This window comes from Myotis daubentonii, chromosome 3 (genome assembly GCF_963259705.1).
Source record: "Myotis daubentonii chromosome 3, mMyoDau2.1, whole genome shotgun sequence".
Taxonomy (NCBI): domain Eukaryota; kingdom Metazoa; phylum Chordata; class Mammalia; order Chiroptera; family Vespertilionidae; genus Myotis; species Myotis daubentonii.
In genome coordinates, this window is record NC_081842.1 from 5,954,307 (window position 1) to 5,972,420 (window position 18,114).

The 18,114-nt window shown below is 42.4% G+C and overlaps 1 protein-coding gene across 1 annotated transcript in view; it reads right to left on the reverse strand.

Moving 5' to 3' along the window:
* The window catches only part of DSCAM (DS cell adhesion molecule), a 460,072-nt gene that overhangs the window by 179,119 nt on the left and 262,839 nt on the right, over positions 1-18,114 (reverse strand). Inside the window, exons 5-6 of the mRNA XM_059685889.1 lie at positions 6,864-7,010; positions 317-595 (exon numbers count right to left, since the gene is read on the reverse strand). Of these exons, the coding sequence (XP_059541872.1) occupies positions 317-595; positions 6,864-7,010 (426 nt within the window). The remainder of the gene's footprint in view (positions 1-316; positions 596-6,863; positions 7,011-18,114) is intronic.

The following is an 18,114-nucleotide window of genomic DNA, read 5'->3' on the forward strand; positions in this document are numbered from 1 at the left end:
GACTAGCCGATCTTCATTCAACAACTGGGCAACGTTATCTTGGAGATGTAACCTGGGGCCCGATGGAAATCTTAGAATTTGGGGAGTGGGAATCAGACAGACCTGAATCCAGTCCTAAGCTCCAAACTCTCCAGCTGTGTGTGTAACCCTTGGACAATTTGAGCATCAATATCCTCATCTGCAAAGTGGGGCCAATAATGGTCTCAGCAGGACCGCTGTGAAGATCGATGGGATGCTACAGAGAAAGCCCGGCGGTCAGCTTGTCACAAGAGCCCCACCAGCCAACTTCACCATCACAAGTTACCGTCCAACTTACGTTTCACGTACAGGCGGCCTATCACCTTAGCAGTTCCATATCTGTTGGATACTTCACACACATAGCTGCCTGAGTCTGAGGGACGAGTATTCTCAATGAGTAGCCCCGTCACGGTCTTCTGGAACCTTCCAGAAAGTTCCAGGGGCATGTTGTCTTTCAGCCAGCGGTAATCTGGCTCAGGGTGCCCAAGCGCTTTGCAAGGCAGCTCCACATGCTGCCCTGACATGGCTTTGCGGTGATCAAACCCATCCAGTATGGACGGGGCTGAGTTTGCGGGGTCTGCAGAAGGAAGAAAAACTCTTAGACATAGGGAAGGAGGAGCTGAAGTGAGCATTAGCATCACAGAACCCCCTGCATAGTTGAAATTCTATACGTCATGCCAATGATACACATTTCTTCTGCTCAGAATTTGTAAAAGTTTGAAGCAGAAAAGGTACTAAACACTAAGAACTTTGGAGTCAGCATGCTTCAACAGGAGCGGCCCCACAGGCCAAGAACTGGGTCTTCTTATAACCAGTGAATGTCCTACTTCCCCTTTCAAGAGAGTGACAGTAACATAAATAGTTGTTTAACGTTAGTAAACTTTATGTCACAAAAGGAGTTTTACACAGAACTATTCAATCTGGAGGTGAGGTGATGCATTTATTTATTTCACAAATACTGTTTGAACCCCACGTCGGGAACCAGCCCAGCGTTGGGCATTACAGACACAGGCGAGGTGACAAAGACAGGCAAGGATGCCCTCACAGAGCTGACGTTCTAGCTGGGCCAGTGTGTGTGAGGCAGCAGGAAACATATTAGTAAACAAAGACATAAAGGTAATTTAGCCCGTGTAAGTGCAAAGAAGGGACGAAATGGGATGATGGCATGAGGGAAGGTGAATGTGTTCGGGGTGGGGAGTGAGGAGGCTTTAAGAGTGGACAATCTCTCTGAGAAGATGATGTCTGAGGTGAGATAAAGGAATGAAGACAATCAAGGGTTGGCAAAATCTGAATGGTTAAAACAAAAAAAGGAGTTTCCATATTATTAATTATAACATTTCCCTGTTATTAAAAACTTATAAACAGTGCACGATTAGCTGTTCTACCCAATGATGTTTGGCCCACATTACATTCTTGAGCCAAATAAGGAAAAGAATGCCATGTTCTCAAGATCTGGGGAAGCTGAGTGTCCAAGCTCGCTTTGAGGAACTAATGGTCTCAGGGATTACACCAAGAGTGTGAAAACAGAGATTGCCGTCTGGTTGGATGTTAGAAATAAAACTCAGTGACCTTGACTTGCCCTCTCTTCTAACTCTTCCTGTTCAGAACAGCAGGAGGGCTACACTGGATTCTACAAGGACATTACAGAAGTGATGTGGCGTCCTGACACTGCCTTTTCTTCGCTACGGCTGTCTTGGTCCACCTGCAGTAAACCCAAAGCAAAGGCCTGGATCCTCTCTCTTACCCAGGCAGAACCATCTGGAAAGATCTTTAAAATGCTGAGATTCTGAAGACAGCCACCGGGGGCAGACAGCGAGCATGGATGAAAACAGAACAAAAGCATTCAGCTGTAAATTTCCGGAACTTTCCCTGGTAATCACAGAGGTAGAAATGACAAACCTGCAGCTCTGTTCACTGCTCTAGTCCCTCAGGAGAACAGTGTGAATGTTCTCATGGGGTATGATGAGAGGACCTAGATCACCTCCACAGGAATCTGTGATAGAGTCTCCAGGACTCTTCTGAAGTTCCATCCTTCCTTAACTGAAGGATTCTGAATTAAATAATTACATTCACACACATGTTAGACTGTGGCCTTCAGAGGGATTACAAACATAAAGAGCCACAATGTCAGACATGGGGCCTTTGTCAGCCTGGACCATAGGGCTTCATTCCACTTCCTGGAGGAAATTACAGACAACTTCAAAAAGTGTTGTTTTGACTGGCCAGTGTGGTTCAGTGGTTGAGCACCAACCCATGAACCAAGAGGTCACGGGTTCAATTCCTGGCCAGGGCACAAGCTCAGGCTTACAGGCTTGATCCCCAGTAGGGGGTGTGCAGCAGGCAGCCAACCGATGACTCTCATCAATGTTTCTATCTCTCTATCCCTCTCTTTCTTCTCTCTCTCACAAAATCAATAAAAAAACATATATTTTTTTAAAAAGTGTTATTTTGAAGAACAAGTTAGCTTCTTATTAATTAAGTAGTTACAAAATCTGTCATTTTTCTTAAAATAGGAGGTAGAATTAGGGTAGGAGAAGGTGATACAAGCAAATTGTCACCCTCCTTTGGTGGTATAGCTAATAAAAACTTTTTGCAGAACAAGCCTACAATCTTAGGAAACAAAAGGTTCTTACTTCCAATGCTAGCCATAGCCCAAGACTGCACTTTAAACATTTTAATTCTGTCAAAAACTAATTATTGATAGAAATTTCTCAAATATGTTCAAGATAGTGCTGTATAATTCAAATGACTTTTTACAAAGATTAATTGGGATAACTGGATATCCATATTAAAAAGAACTTTGAGCTTTAGCTCACATCACTTACAAATATTAACTCAAAATGGACCATAGATCTAAATGTAAGATCTAAAACTATAAAACTTTTAGAAGAAAAGTTTAGAAAAAAATCTTCATGACCTTGAATTTGATGACGTTTTTAGACACAACACCACAAATAATGAGCATAAGCAACAAAAAATGAGTATATTAAACTTCATAAAAATTAATTTACACTTTCAAAGACACCATTAAAAGAGAAGCAACATACTGGAAAAACATATTTTCATATTATGTTTCTGATAAAAGACATACCCCAAAAGTACAAAGAACCCTTACAACTTTAGAATAAGATGAAACAATATAATTTTAAAAATGGGCAGTATATTTGATTAGATATATCACCAAAGAAGATATAAAAATGACTGAGAAAAACATAGGAAATGCTCAGTATCATTAGCCAGTAGGGAAATGCAAATTAAAACCACAGTGAGATACTACTGCACATCCACTAGGATGGTGACAATAAAAAACACAAACAAGTAAGTGGGGATGCGGAAAAGAAAGCGGAGCCCTCAGACATTGCTGATGGGAATGTAAAATAGGGCAGCCACTTTGGAAAAACAGTTTGGCAGTTTCTTAAAATGTTAAAATTCAATTTACCATAAGGCCCTAAAGTTCCCTTCCTAGGTATCTACCCTAGACAAGTAAAAACCTACGTTCACTCAAAGACTTGTACACAGATGTTCATAGCATGCTTATTCATAACAGCTGAAATATGAAAATAATCTAGCAGTCCATCCTTTAGTGAGCAAACCAAATGTGTATGTACACAAAATGGAATACTACTCAGCAATAAAAAAATAATTAATACTGATACATAGTATAATATGGATGAACCTCAAAAGATTACGTTAAAGAAGCTTGATACATAGCCACATACTGCATGATTCAGTTTATCTAAAACATGCAGAAAATGCAGGCCTATAAAGACAGACAGTAGACAGTGCTTGCCTGGGGCTGGGGCTGGGAAATGGAATTGACTGAAAAGAGACAGCAGAGACCTTTTTGGATGATGGCGATGTTTTAAAATTAAATGACAGTGGTAATTGCACAACTCTATACATTTGACTGAAATCATTGAACTGTATTCTTAAAATGGGAAAGTTTAAAACTGGCAAATTAAATCTCAATAACACTATTTTACAAAAAAGGAAGGTGCATTTCTGTTATATTTTAAGTGACATTTTAAGCATGCTTGCGACAGGCTTTCGCGGTGACACTTGGTCACACATAGAAGTAATACAACCAAATAATAGCACTGCATTTAAACGTCATCACTTAATCTTCAGTTGATTAACTATGTTTCTTTACAAAAAGATTTTCCTTATGTTACCACAATGCTAATATCACACGAGTGTATTAAATTCTTGGTATTATCCATTATGTACCCTATATTCATTTTTTCTTTATTTCCCACATTATGCTTTCTGTTATGTCTATTCTCTGATGCATTCCTTCTAATTTAATTTTCATTTTTTTCTAAATTATGCCATTTTTTTGTTTCACAGATTCATGTTGCTTAGTCATTTTTAATGAACTCTTTATTCTGACTTACACTCCTCTTTCAAAGTATTAAATTATTCTCAAATAATAAGTTATAGTTTTCACATGATTTGTATGTAATTTTTACTTCTAATTGTCAAAACACGATTTGATTCATTTTCATCTTCTCGTAATAAATTTGTGGGAGGTTGGATCTTTTTTCCTTTGTTGCATGTGAAAGTGAGAGAGGGTTCTTCGTTAATTAGAAGAAGCTTCCTGATGGGGAGGGAGATAGAAAGCTCTCCCAGCTTTTCCCTTTGGTGTCTCCACTAAAGAACTCAACACGTAGCCCCTTTCTCAGAGCTATGCCCGCTCTGGGAGGCTCCCACCTTCGGTCATGTGCTTCCTACATCACTGCACTCCTTGCTTTCTGAGGCAGTACTCCACCTTGTCATGTACTATTTTTCTTTTTAAAAAAATATATTTTATTGATTTTTTACAGAGAGGGAGGGAGAGAGATAGAGGGTTAGAAACATCAATGAGAGAGAAACATTGATCAGCTGCCTCCTGCACACCCCCTACTGGGGATGTGCCTGCAACCAAGGTACATGCCCTTGACCGGAATCGAACCTGGGACCCTTCAGTCCGCAGGTCAACGCTCTTTCCACTGAGCCAAACCGGCTAGGGCTGTACTCTTTTTCTTGCATAACATTATATATCAGGTAAGATAGAATTCCTATGGTCTCCATGCTACCCTAGCTTAGTCTCTTTATGTTAGCATTCTCCCTGGCTGATTTGATTTCTAATTCCAGCAGTTTCCCTCAGGGTGAGTATCTGTTCTTCGAAAGGAGTATTTTCTGAACAGCTCCAGTATCTCTGCGGACCTAGACCACCACTGAGCTGTGTGACCACTGCCAGTTACGGCCTTTCCCACCCATTTTCAGCTCACAGTCCATGCAGGTCTATCTACCTGTTGGGATTGCTCTTAGACACACTTTCCCAGGTTTCCACGGAAAAGACTGTCCTCTGCTTTTGGAGAGGAGCACGTGTTGGTTATTTTGCAGTTCTGTGACTTTATAGTGATTCCAACAGGCCTTCTCACCACCTAGTGCTTCTGTGATCCTGCTGCTGCCCCTCACGCCGGGGGGCCTGTTACTCTCAGTAGTATGCCCACACCCACCCAAGAGTTTCTGGGCATTTCCATCACCTGGTTTTGTTGATGCCATCCATGTGTTTTTTCTTTTATCATTGGACTTATTCTGTTTTAATTTCAGTAGAAGTTGGGGATCATTAAAAATATTGCTGTTCATATGTCCCCACCCTGACCATGTGTGCCCCATGTGTATATTTTAAAATAAATCTGATTTAAAATGAAATTCATTTATTTTTTCTTTCGTAGCTTAGAATTTTAGAAGGGTAATCTGTGCTCACTATGTTCTTTTTTAGCATTAACAATTTTCTTAACAGAGGCACCAAGACCTAATAACTATAACACAGGAGAAAGTAACAATTGACATGAAAAAGACAAGAAAAATACATTCAAGTGCAGAGGAGAAATCACTTAATTCTGCCATCTTTTGGTGCTGTGCCTCAAAAACCAGATGGGCTTTGGTTATCTGGGGGCAGGGGGAAGGGAGATCCAGATAGAGCATCATCAGGGACAATCAGTGGGTGTCCAGGAGACAATGGTTTTAATGACCACCCCCCCCCCCCAACACTGAGCAACTTTCCATCACTTCTCCCTCACAAAACACCACCACAAACACAATTACTATAGTCACTGTGGGGACCAATTTTACATTCTATAGGACAAAGGTCAGATATTTTGCATGCGACTTTCTAATGCTGAGACGGAGCTTTCACACGGCGGGCTTGCTCCAGGAAGGGCTAATGCATCACTGCGCGCTTATTTGTTTGACAGATGGGCCAATAAGGAACCAAATGTGAAGATTATGCAAAAGACTGACACTTTCTCAAAGGGCAAATCCCATCAAAGAGGGCACAAAACTGGCATATTTATCAGAGTGGAGGCACTGCTCTCAGATTGCCTTCACCTGAGAATAATCCTGGAGGGGGAGGGAGGGCATGAACGTCCCTTTACCTTTAGACATGGTTCATTTCCCCAACACTGTAGCATCACTGTGGACCACAGGTGTGTTCCACGTGACCCTGCTCTTCTCCCTCAGCTCGGCGGGGTGGGAGGCATCGTGGTGACGGCTGACGTTATCAGCGACAGGCCACACAAACGTGTACGGCGAGGAGGTGCTGTCTTCCAAGGAGAACTCATATTGCGCCAAAGGGATTTGGAATTTCACAAAATATGAAATGACTCCATTGGAATATCCCTATTTGTACTGCATTGTATTGGTGTTGACTTTTTAAAGAAAACAGACCTTAGGTTGATAAAATATTTTGGGGGAAAAGCCTAAAGTCTTGATTTTAGTCATGAATTTCACCATGTGGGTGGCGCCATCTCGGGACACCAGCAAAGGGAGAGCAGAAATAGGGGGTGCTGAGCCTTTACCTGATACAAAGAGCCGGGCGCTGTTGCTCTGCCGCGTCTCCCCCGTGTACCTGTGGCGCGTGATGCAGCGGTAGTTATACAATCCGTCTTCGTTCTGTACATCTTTAATATACAAGGCTCCCGTGGATGTGATGAGAAATCTAGATCCTGAAAGAGAAGTGCAAACGCAGTCAGAGAGGGATTGTTTTTGCTTGAAGAAACCTCATGCAAAGGCTGATCATAGGTGTGCATGTTAATTGAAGGGTCCAAACCATTTTAAATGTTCAGTAGCTTCAATGAGCAGTTTTTAGTATGTTACACAGTAAGTATATACTTAGAAAATTTAATGCCATAAATTATTTTTTTAGGTCTAGGCAATGTATTTATATTGTAGCAAGAGTTGGCGTAAAATTGGTATGTGACAAATGTAGCAGATTTCCTTTGACTATCATTTTTCTCTTCACATGTGACAGACTGAGGGAGTATTAGCTTTCTTTTGTAAATTTTCACCTCATGTAAGTATAAATGTTTGCCTCCGTTTGAAATATTTCACATACAAAAATAAAGTAATAAAATATCCTACAGCCCAGTTGGTGTGGCTCAGAGGTTGAGAGTCAACCAATGAACCAGCAGGTCAGGGTTCGATTCCTGATTAGGGCACATGCTCAGGTTGTGGGCTCGATCCCCAGTAGGGGGCGTGCAGGAAGCAACCAATCAATGATTCTCTCTCATCATTGATGTTTTTATCTCTCTTCCTCTCCCTTCCTCTCTGAAATCAGTAAAAATATATTTTAAAAAATATATCTACAAACTTCCCAGGAAAGACTATCTGATTTCCCCATAACGATAACCCATACTTATGCTATAAGACAACAATCAGTTCCTCTTATAGTCTGTGTTGTAAAGCACTTTGCTATTTCTCTTTAAAGAATGTTATTGAATCTATTGGGGTAACACTGGTTAATAAAATTAGGTTTCATGCTATTTATTAATCATTACTGAAATAATTGGCAATAACTGTTTCACCTCAGGGAGAAAAAGCCACACACAGCCATTGCTCCTTCACATCAGCATGGGACATAGTGTCTCCATGTGACCCCTGATTTTTGTCACCGCACGGAACCTCATCTTCTCTCCTCTGACCTTTTCTCCTTCTTTCCTTTGATTCGACCTGGCCTCTTCCATCCTGGGAGCCCCTGACTCACCTGCCCCCGCCCCTGGCATGTGCACTCCCTTGATCATTAAGCCCCCAGGACAATCAGTGGCCTGTGTCAGATAATCTTAGGAACAAAGCCTGCGCCAGCGACCACAGAGACAGATAACATCCAGGCTTGGATCGTGTTTGAGCTCCAGACCCGGGAAAGCGAACTGACCCCACCAACCAAATCGATGTGACACCAGACAGAATGACTCCCTGGCTGACAGCAGGACCAGATGCAATGACCACCACCCTGCACCCTAGCACCGATCTGACTCCCCTAGCCACGTGATTAATGATCTTTCCCCGATATGGCCTTATCTTCTGTGAGCCAGGTCTTTGAGGTCACCTGTGACTCTGGGTGTGGTGCCATTTCTTTAAAAACTAACCTTTACTTTTATGGCTGCAAACTCCTGTTCACGGTTGGTTGGGCATTAATGCATGCAGGCCAACAAACCCTTTCAGCTTGATAACAATTCCTGCCTGTACAACTCTAGCTGTACAGAAATGGCTAATGTTAAGAGATAAATGTCAGTGTTGCTTTAAGAAGAATGATGATGATATTTTCTTTTGATAGTGTAACTAATATTTGCTGCTCAATTATAATTTGACTAGAGGCCCAGTGCATGACATTCGTGCATGGGTAGGGTCCCTAGTGGCTGCCAGCCAGGGCCTCCCTTTCCCTGTTGCCTGTCGCCGCTGCCACCAGCCAGGGTGGGGCTGGCCAGGGGAGGGGCCACAGGCAGTTGGCCAGCTGGCCCTGCCCCCTGGTTGAACTCCTGGTCGAGGTCCCAGTGGAGGGGACAATTTCCACATTAGGCTTTTATTATATAGGATGATAAACCAAAGGCAAAAGAATAAACCCCGAAGTGAGTTGTTGCACCTACATGGTGGGTGACTCGGAACACTTTCTGCCACTGTTGTATTCTTCTATTGAGTATTTCTGCATCTGATGCAATTTTATGTCAAAGAGAATGATTTTTTTTTTGTCTGTTTGGGAAAAGACTAACATGCCCCAAATTCAACTTCATTTATTATTCGTTTTCTTTAGGTTCATTTGAAACATCCTTTGGTTTATTTTAATCAGAATTTACCAGGGATCTTGACTTCATTGATTTTAGGTCTCAAATATTTACATTGTGAACACAATTCCTACAGTTCTTGGTTATTTCTTGTAAGGACTACACTTTATTCATAGATCAGTTGCTAAAATAAAATAAAAAGGGCTTATCCTTTCTTATCCTATATAATAAAAGGGTAGTATGCAAATTGTCCCCTCCACTGGGAGTTTGACTGGAGTTCCACCAGGGGGCAGGGCCAGCCCGCCAACCGCCCAAAACCCCTCCCCCTGACCATCCCTGCCCCCGATTGGCCCCAGTCGGGTTGGGCCAGCCCGACCCCACCCGTGCACAAATTTGTGCACCAGGCCTCAAGTGTAAGACAAGAGCAATTCAAAAGGGATTGGAAAAGAAAAAAATCATAAGACCAATACTGATCTGGCATAAGCCTTTCAAAGGTTGCAAATTAAACAATGTATTAAATATTTTTAAATCATAAATTCACTTTTTAAATAATTCCATGTAGTTGCTTATTTTAAAATATGCTATAAATACACTAACAGACAAGCTGGAAAAGCTAATGCTGCATATTCAAGATATTTTTGCTTTATCCTCTCCTGAACGGAAGTAACTAAAAATACCTTTTACCACTTGTCATATGTCATCACACATCAAGCATTTCTTACCAGCATATGTTGTGTATAATTGAAACATTTTTTTCTCTCTCAATATATTTTGCATACTTATATAATGCTTTAACAACCAGTTCCTTTAAAGTACAGAGTGACAGACAGAAAAGAGGGATGCAAATATTAGGCATGCAATTTACGTCTCCTTTCTGATATGGAGGATTGTCATTAGAATTGACAAGCCGTCAGCACTGGCAGGTGTAGGTGGAAGCACTGTGTCCAGTATCTCGGGAGAGCTGCGGGGGCCGGGGATACTGAGGGGCCGGCACGCATTTAGCCCCCCGCTGGCCCCCAGAGGGCTCTATTCTCTCGGCACATTTAACAATCACTCACTTTGCTCCTGTAATACGTCACATTTTCTTGTTTTGTTAATCCTCACCCGAGGATATTTTGCCACTGAGAGGTAGACACCAGACCTGCCAACGCTGTTAGAACTTTGTGTTAACTAAGAGTAAAGGGGTTATGAGGAAGTGCTGAAGTGGGTCTCCAACATTAGCTGACATGAGCTTGTACGTTACAGCCACTAAAATAAACCCCCAGCTCGGGACCAGTTCAGCCAGTCTAGAGACATAAAACTACCAATGAAAATAGGATATTTACACAGGTAGGAATGTTGTAGGAATGCTGGGGCTGTGGGGAAGTCTGCTAGGATAGCCGCAGTCCTCCGGCTGTTGTGGCACTGAGTGGTGGGAGAACACGGAACGCCCACACCGTTTCCTCTCCTGCTCCTCTCAGCCCATTCTCCACTCAACATCATGGTCATTTAACACGATGAATCATTCCGATCATTTGGTGTCAACAGAGGGAGGCTACAAGTCATCCACGGCCAACTACATCTCCAAGAGGTCTCTACTCTCCTTCTTCCACCGTGCCCTGGCCACACTGTCCCCTTAATCACTTCACCAGAGGGCCCTGACTCACATCTCAACCTGGCTGGCTCCTTCCCCCCATTCTGGCCTCATTTCTAAGTCAACTTTCCTTTCAGCCCACATTGACTGCACTCATGGCCACGCACGCTCAGAGCACTGGATTTTATACATCAGTGTGAAGTTATCTATCTTGTGTGTGTGGGAGACTGGTTTCACCTTTCTCTCCTCCAACTAGAATATCAGGAACTTGATGTGTCTTGCTCAACTTTTTTTCTCCATTCCACAGAAAAGTGCGTGGCTGGGCTATCCGAAAATACTTGCTAAAGAGATGAGTGGATGAAACATCTATCATTGCTCCTATACAAGAAGTCTCGTCTTAAGTCTGGGTAAAAAGAAGCAAGCTCAAATACCTCTTTTTAGGTTTCAGCATGAATCTTCCTCATGTATAATACATAAAAAGAGTATTTTCCCCTCTTGGAGTGACTATAATATATTCTTGCATAAAAAATGAGCATATTTAAAGATTTTGGTGTTAATTATTCTTCCATTATACTCCCTCCCTGTCTTTTTCCTACACAGCCAGGCTGTTTGATCTTCAATAGGGACAGTAATGTTTTCAGGAAGATTTTAAAAGCATATTTGATTTTTCACTTAGTCAGAAATATATCTCAGGGTTTTGTGGGTTTTTTTTTCTGCTTTTGCAATCTGAATCAAGCTACTAGTAATTAAAAGAACAAATGGTTCTTCTAATAAGACGCCAAATGGTAGCGCGACACCATGAAACTTTGATCAGCTGTGCCTGTCACCTCCAATTGACAGCCATACTGTGTGACGCAGCTGCGCCTTCTAAGCAGGTGTCAGAACAGCCTCTACCATCACGGAGCACGAGATTCAGATCTAAGTTCCAAGCATACAACACCGGGCCTGAGACTCGTTTCTGAATGGATATCTTACATTTTTTCATTTGAAAATCAAATTAGCATGAATTAAAACAGAAGCGAAAATAGGAACTAAATATATAACCCATGATAACTTTAAAGTTATTGAGTTCTCTTAATTCCAATGTTAACTGGAACAGAACTGAGCTCACAGTTGGGTTCTGAGGTGTGTCTGCTCTGTGATGGGCTGGGTGGGTGTCGAGCCACGATTAGATGAAGGGGCTCCAACTATTTCTTGAGCAACTGAGCGGCCTGATACAAATGACTGCTTAAAGGAAATTATGTCGAAATAGGTATCTAAGAGAGGGAAGGCAGTAGGTCCTTAAGATAAGAGGTGTAACCTGGCGTTCTGGGTTGAATTTGGTCCCCTCCCAAATTGCTAAGTTGAATAACAACCCTTCGCACCTCAGAACGTGGCCTTGTTCAGAAACAGGGTCATTGCAGATGAAATTTGTTCAGATGAGGTCCTGCTGGAGGAGGGCGGGCCCCAATCCAATGGGATGGTTTTCCTTGTAAAAAGCAGAAATTTGGACACGGAGACATGTGGGCATCAACACTAACCCTAATCGGTGCCAACAGGTATTGCATGTCTACTGGGAGCCACCACTGCTCTCAACATCCTGTGCTCCGACCCACTTAGTTCCCGCGACGTCCCCCTGAGCCAGGCGCTGTAATCACTCCCATTTTCACAGACAAGAAGAGTGAGGAGCAGAGGGCGAGTGACTAGCCTGTGTTCACACAACTAGCAGGAGCCCAACCAGCACAGCACGATACCCTGGCGTTCTGGCTGTGAGCTCACACCCTCACCCACGGAGCTCCTGGTTCTGGGTCAGGGCTGGAGTGTGAGACAGCAAGGCCGGGCCACGTGGGGGAACCGTGGTGTGGAACAGGAGCATTGCACACAGAAATGTTTAAGCTGAGGAATCAACAGACTTGGTTGGAGTGAAGAGTTTGATGGCCCCACAGGGCCGACAGCTCTCAGAGCAGATACCTCGGGCCAGGGTGCCTGTTCTAGGAAAGACAGTCATTCCTGAGCAGGCTGGTCACCCAGAGGAGGTGAGGAAAGTCAAGCTGGAGGCAGAGTTTGGGGGACCGTTATGGGAACTGATGCCCAGGAGCCCCCAGGGGGGAGAGAGAAGGAAGAGGGCCAGCAAAAGACACAGCAAGACAGAGGGGACAGACGCCAGGAGGGTGTGAAATTAGGAAAGTGGAGGAAGAGAGACCTTCCAGAAAAAATGGTGCAAACATCTCATTTCTGCGTCTTCTTATCACCATAACCTAGAACAGAAACGCAACCTACAGAGCCTCAGTTTCCTCTTCTGCACAACGGCCAATATCACCTTCCTGCACATACAGTGATGGGTGCACATGAGTGCTTCCATAGGACCCAGTCTTTGAAGGGGACAAGTTGAACTAAAATGTGTTGTGATATTAAATAGGAATGTCTGTGCAAGTGCCTGCACTCCAGGAAAGCGGTAATCTGCAGTAAATAATGATGATAAAATAACCCACTTGCTAGATCAATAAACATACTAAATATCTATCTACAAACAGCTTATAATACATAAAATGAACTCAAAGAACACTATATATATATATATATATATATATATATATATATATATATATATATTTGTCAAAGGACACAATAGAAGGCAGGGACGGATGGAGAGGCACACCAAATTCCAGCATTAGAGGACTCAATATTGCAAAGGTGTCAATTTTCCACAAATGAAATGAATGACATGTTATTTGATTTCTGAACAGAATTTATTTAAACTTGGCCAAGTCAACACAGATTAAACAAGATGCTAGCTTCATCCAGGAGATTAGAAAATAAGTAAAATATGTATTTGATAATAGATAGCCTTGGCAAAGGTGTGGGGACATAAGCACCTACAGGTACTCATGAAGCCATTTGTTCTTTGCTGGGCAATCTGCTAGCATGTTCGATCCTATGGAAACACTCATGCACATACACACATCAATGTATGCACAGGAAATGCACTGTTTAAAAAAATAAAAACTGCAGCATTGTTTTAAAAAATTGTAAAGACACCTAAACACCAATTGAGGGGTGAATATATGAATAAATAAATTAGGGTACTTCCATCCTATGCAGCCATTTTGAAGACAGAAAGGTAAATGCATCCATACTCTGTGGAAAGATCTCTGAGACATAACATAGAGTAACTGCAGAATAATATGTAGTGCTCTGTATACATGGCAATGGACATGTGTATGTGGTTAGAAATGTGTGTTGTACATGAACAGAGAGATGTCAGCAGATACCCACCAAAATGTGAGCTGTAGTTGCCTCTGAGGAGATCAGGGGAAGGGAAGGGACAGTCACGTTTACTTCATAGGCTCATGGATCTGAGTATCTCACAAAGAGGCTGTACCAGCGTGCTGCTCGTGCAATGGAAATGTATTTTGAAGAAGGTGTCCGTGGGTGGTGAGCATATGGGCGCCGCAGGCACAGACCAAACTCATTTGAGCAGCACGGCAGGGGGCAGGTGGGAAATCTAGGAAAATATTTATGTTGGGAGTAAATGTGTCAAAACGGCCTTTTGTGGTGCTTGCTTTTCAATCGGATCACATCTGCGAGTGCTTAAAAGCGGAGGGGAGGGCTTCCAATATTTACCCGGCTTTGTAATCCTTCCCTCCAGCACCTGACCCCAAAGCCTGCTGCACCATGATCTTCCTGGCTGCCCCGGTAACATGCAACTTCCCACCTAATCCCATTCAATCCAGTTGGCTTGTGTGCGTTGGCCCTGCCTTCCCCAGTGACAGCTGCCCCTGTGGGGACAAAGAGGTCCCTATTGGCCTGCCTCACCGCTCTCTCTCCCCCTTGCAGAGTGCTGCATTAGTACCTGTTTGGATCTTACTGACATAGGTATTTTAAATGTCCCCCCAAATTGGCTCAGTAGGATAAGGCATCATTTTGGTGGGACCTGTTATATTTTTCAAGTATCGTCAAGGTGTCCAAGATCCACGAAGGCCCAGCCCGGACGGTGGCTGCCTGGAAGAAGTCAGTTGGCCAGAGAGGGTGGCGTGACCCCTGCCCCACCCCGAGCATGAGGAATAAGCCAGTGATCCGGGCTGGCTCGGATCAGTACGGAGTAATTGGCATCTATATGCTTAGCTTCTCTCGAAGGGATCTCACGGAGACATTTTTCTCTTGTAAATAAAATTCTCTCGGTGAATTCTCCTGCAGTTAAATGAGGCTCAATTACACGCTGCTGATTTCAGCCCGCGCACCGCATTCCGACCGTCTACCTAATTACCCTGCTTTGGCTGCTAATGTCAGATCTTCGCTCTCGAGCAGAAACGCGAGTCTGTCATTAATCTCTCCTCTAGTTAGGTTTCGTGGCTGAAAAGAAGAAATCCTTAGGAAAAACAGAAGCTGATTTTCCAATAGGTTATTTTAAGGATTTATTAAAAAGAGCCACAGAAGTTTATAAAACTTGAATTGTATTTATTCATTTACAGGATGAACAAGATGGTTGGCCCCTGACCTCTAGGAGCAAACATTTTAGTCTGGGAGAAAGACAAAGAGAACAATCACTCCCCATGATGAATGCTCTCAGAGAATTAAGACGTGGAGGCTGAACTTGATAAAGAGGAGTGTTGAGACGGGGCATGAGAGTTAAGGGTTTCCGTGGAGGGTGCATGCAAATGTGGTACAAAGGAACGAAAGGGTAGGGCTGAGAACAAAGAAGAGAAGCACGTGCAATGTCCGGAGGGGGAAACATGGAGGCGTGTTCAAGGAACTGATACAAGATACCTCTGAAAATTAGACGTGACTGTCACAGAATCGGCCTGGATGCTGGAGTGAGGCAAAGGTCAGAGGTCATGCCTAGGTTTGCGGGGAGGGGTGCTGACTGGGTGGAGAAGCAGGGCTTTGCAGCGGAGGAGAAGCCTGGGTGTGGCTCTCCTCTGAGGGCGATTTACTTTGGACTCCCAAGCATGAACGACAGGCGATTTTTGTTTTATGCATCTATAACCAATGCCTATGCTTACTCCTTCTGGGGCTCTACTGGAAACTAGTGACCAGCAAAATTCTATTTTTCAATGGCACCCTGTCAAAGTCCTATTCAATTTAAAGTTTGAGCAATTATTATTTTCAGTTATCTATATTCTTATTAGTTTTAATTGCATATTTCTTCTATAATCATCTAATGAACCTTTGAGAATTTTGAGATAAAACTCCTCCTTGGATTGACTTTTGGTCATTTCTGTCATGAAAATATGGTATGTTATTTGGAATCTTAGTTTCCCATTTTCCCCCCAAATACTTTAATATGGCCAATAAGTCAAATGTGATTTGGAGCGACTCAGATTTCTGAGTTTATAAAAAAACAATTATTATGAAATACTTCTTGGCATAAGAAATGTAGAATGCTGGATAAACAGAATAAACATCTGTGTACATGAACAAGAGAGTTCTCAGGTAAGGGAAGTCCTTGGGGACCTATAGGTGAAGAGGGAATGGGACTCTCTAGGGCAGGCTCTCATTGATGCAATAGATGCTGTGGGACATTTGCTCTTCAAAGAAGCAATAGGGACAGAGCAGAGACATCCTCTGCACGTTGGGGAAACTCCTGCAGAAAGCTGCAACCTCGCTAAGTGGACTGAAAAAAACCAACACCTTTTTAGCAAATAGCCTTGCTGTCCCTGCCAGGGTTTCAGGTAGGAACCATGTCTAACCACAGCACTAGCCTTGCTCAGGTTTGGGGTTTGGGTTTACACACTATCTCCAGGGTCAAAGAAGCCTCAGGACAAGAAATTAACAAGCGGTGACCCAGTTACTGAGAACATCTGACAGAAGCAAAGGCGAGTCTTCCTGGAGGACTGAGCCACGGGGGATGTTTACAGACAAGGCCCAACTCTTCCCTCCAATCCTGAGCTCATTACCCCAAACCACTGGGCACGTTAGAGATCAATTTACCATAAGAGTCAGAAGAAACAACTGAGACCTCAGAAATGGAATCACTGTACACAGATTCCTTAATAATTGTTTTGAAATGGTTGCAGAAATATAAAATTGGATCAAGAATAAGAAAAGGGAAAATATATCAAAAAGGACAGATACATCAGATAAACAATGAAATGGAATACTCAGAAATGAAAATTATAATTCTTGATACAAATATTTAGTTTAGAGATAGTTGGGGAAATTAGTGTACTAGTACTGAAATAAATCTAAATAATTTACCAAAAATATTGCCTAAAGAGAAAAAGAAACACAAATATGAAAGAAAGATGAAGGGCCTTGGAGGAGGACTGAAGATCTATATGGATAATAACAATTCCAGAAAGAGAAAGTACAAAAAATAAAGGCAGATAAGCAATATCTGGAGAAAACAATTTGAAATTTCCCCAGAATGATAAGAAATAAGTTTGGGAGTATAGATTCGGCCCTGGAACTAAAGGATGGGCTTCAGGAAAGGTGAGGGTACCCGAGGATGGAATGGGATGCAAAAAGGAATGATGAACCAAGAAATGGGTATGAATGGGTAACTCTAAGCCAGGGGTTCTCAACCTGTGGGTCGCGACCCCTTTTGCAGTCAAAGGACCCTTTCACAAGGGTCGCCTAAGACCATCCTGCATATCAGATATTTACATGACGATTCATAACAGTAGCAACATTACAGTTATGATGTAGCAACGAAAATAATTTATGGTTGGGTCACAACATGAGGAACTGTATTTAAAGGGCCAGAAGGTTGAGAACCACTGCTCTAAACACACGAGGGCTGCATAAAATGATCATCATAATAATGACTAGTATGACAGGTATAAAAAATAAGATGTACCTAGAACACTGCACAATAGTCTTTAAGGTGGGAGGGATGTCATGGGAGGCGGGGCATTCTGAAATCCTGGCTATTCAGCATGGTGGGTTATATCTGTACCTGAAGGACAGCAATCGCTTTAGTACGCTTAGGACACTGATTCACAATTCCTTTCCACTATGTCTAAACCAGATCATGTGTTTTTTAGTTTCAGAAGGATTTTTATGATCATTACTTTATTGAACCTTTATAGCAAAACTAATAAAGACCATTTAATCCTCCCTCACCACCCCCAATTCTCCACTAATTAGTCAGGTTGTGTTCTTTGAAAACATTTGATAACATTATAAGCATTGTCAGCTTCATATTTTGAGAAATGTTTCTAATCTTCCCAAAATCTATTAGACTGCATTCCAGTGCAAGTTACATACTGGGGCATGACTGAAGGAATTCACAGCTGTAGGGTAAGTGAATCTTGCTTTTTTTAAAAAAATGTCTTACCATTTTCTTCCTACATTTTCCCACCTAGCAGTTGTTTATAAACCCACATAGAACATGTTCATTTTTTTTTTATTGGCTTATACAAGCAATTCTCACAGTGATAGAGTGGAACCATTTAGAAATCCATGGAATACAACATGGTAAATGTGCTCTTTCCTTCAATCTAGTTCAACACGTATTTAATAAAAGTAGGATATCCTTTTATAAAGGATGAATAAAAA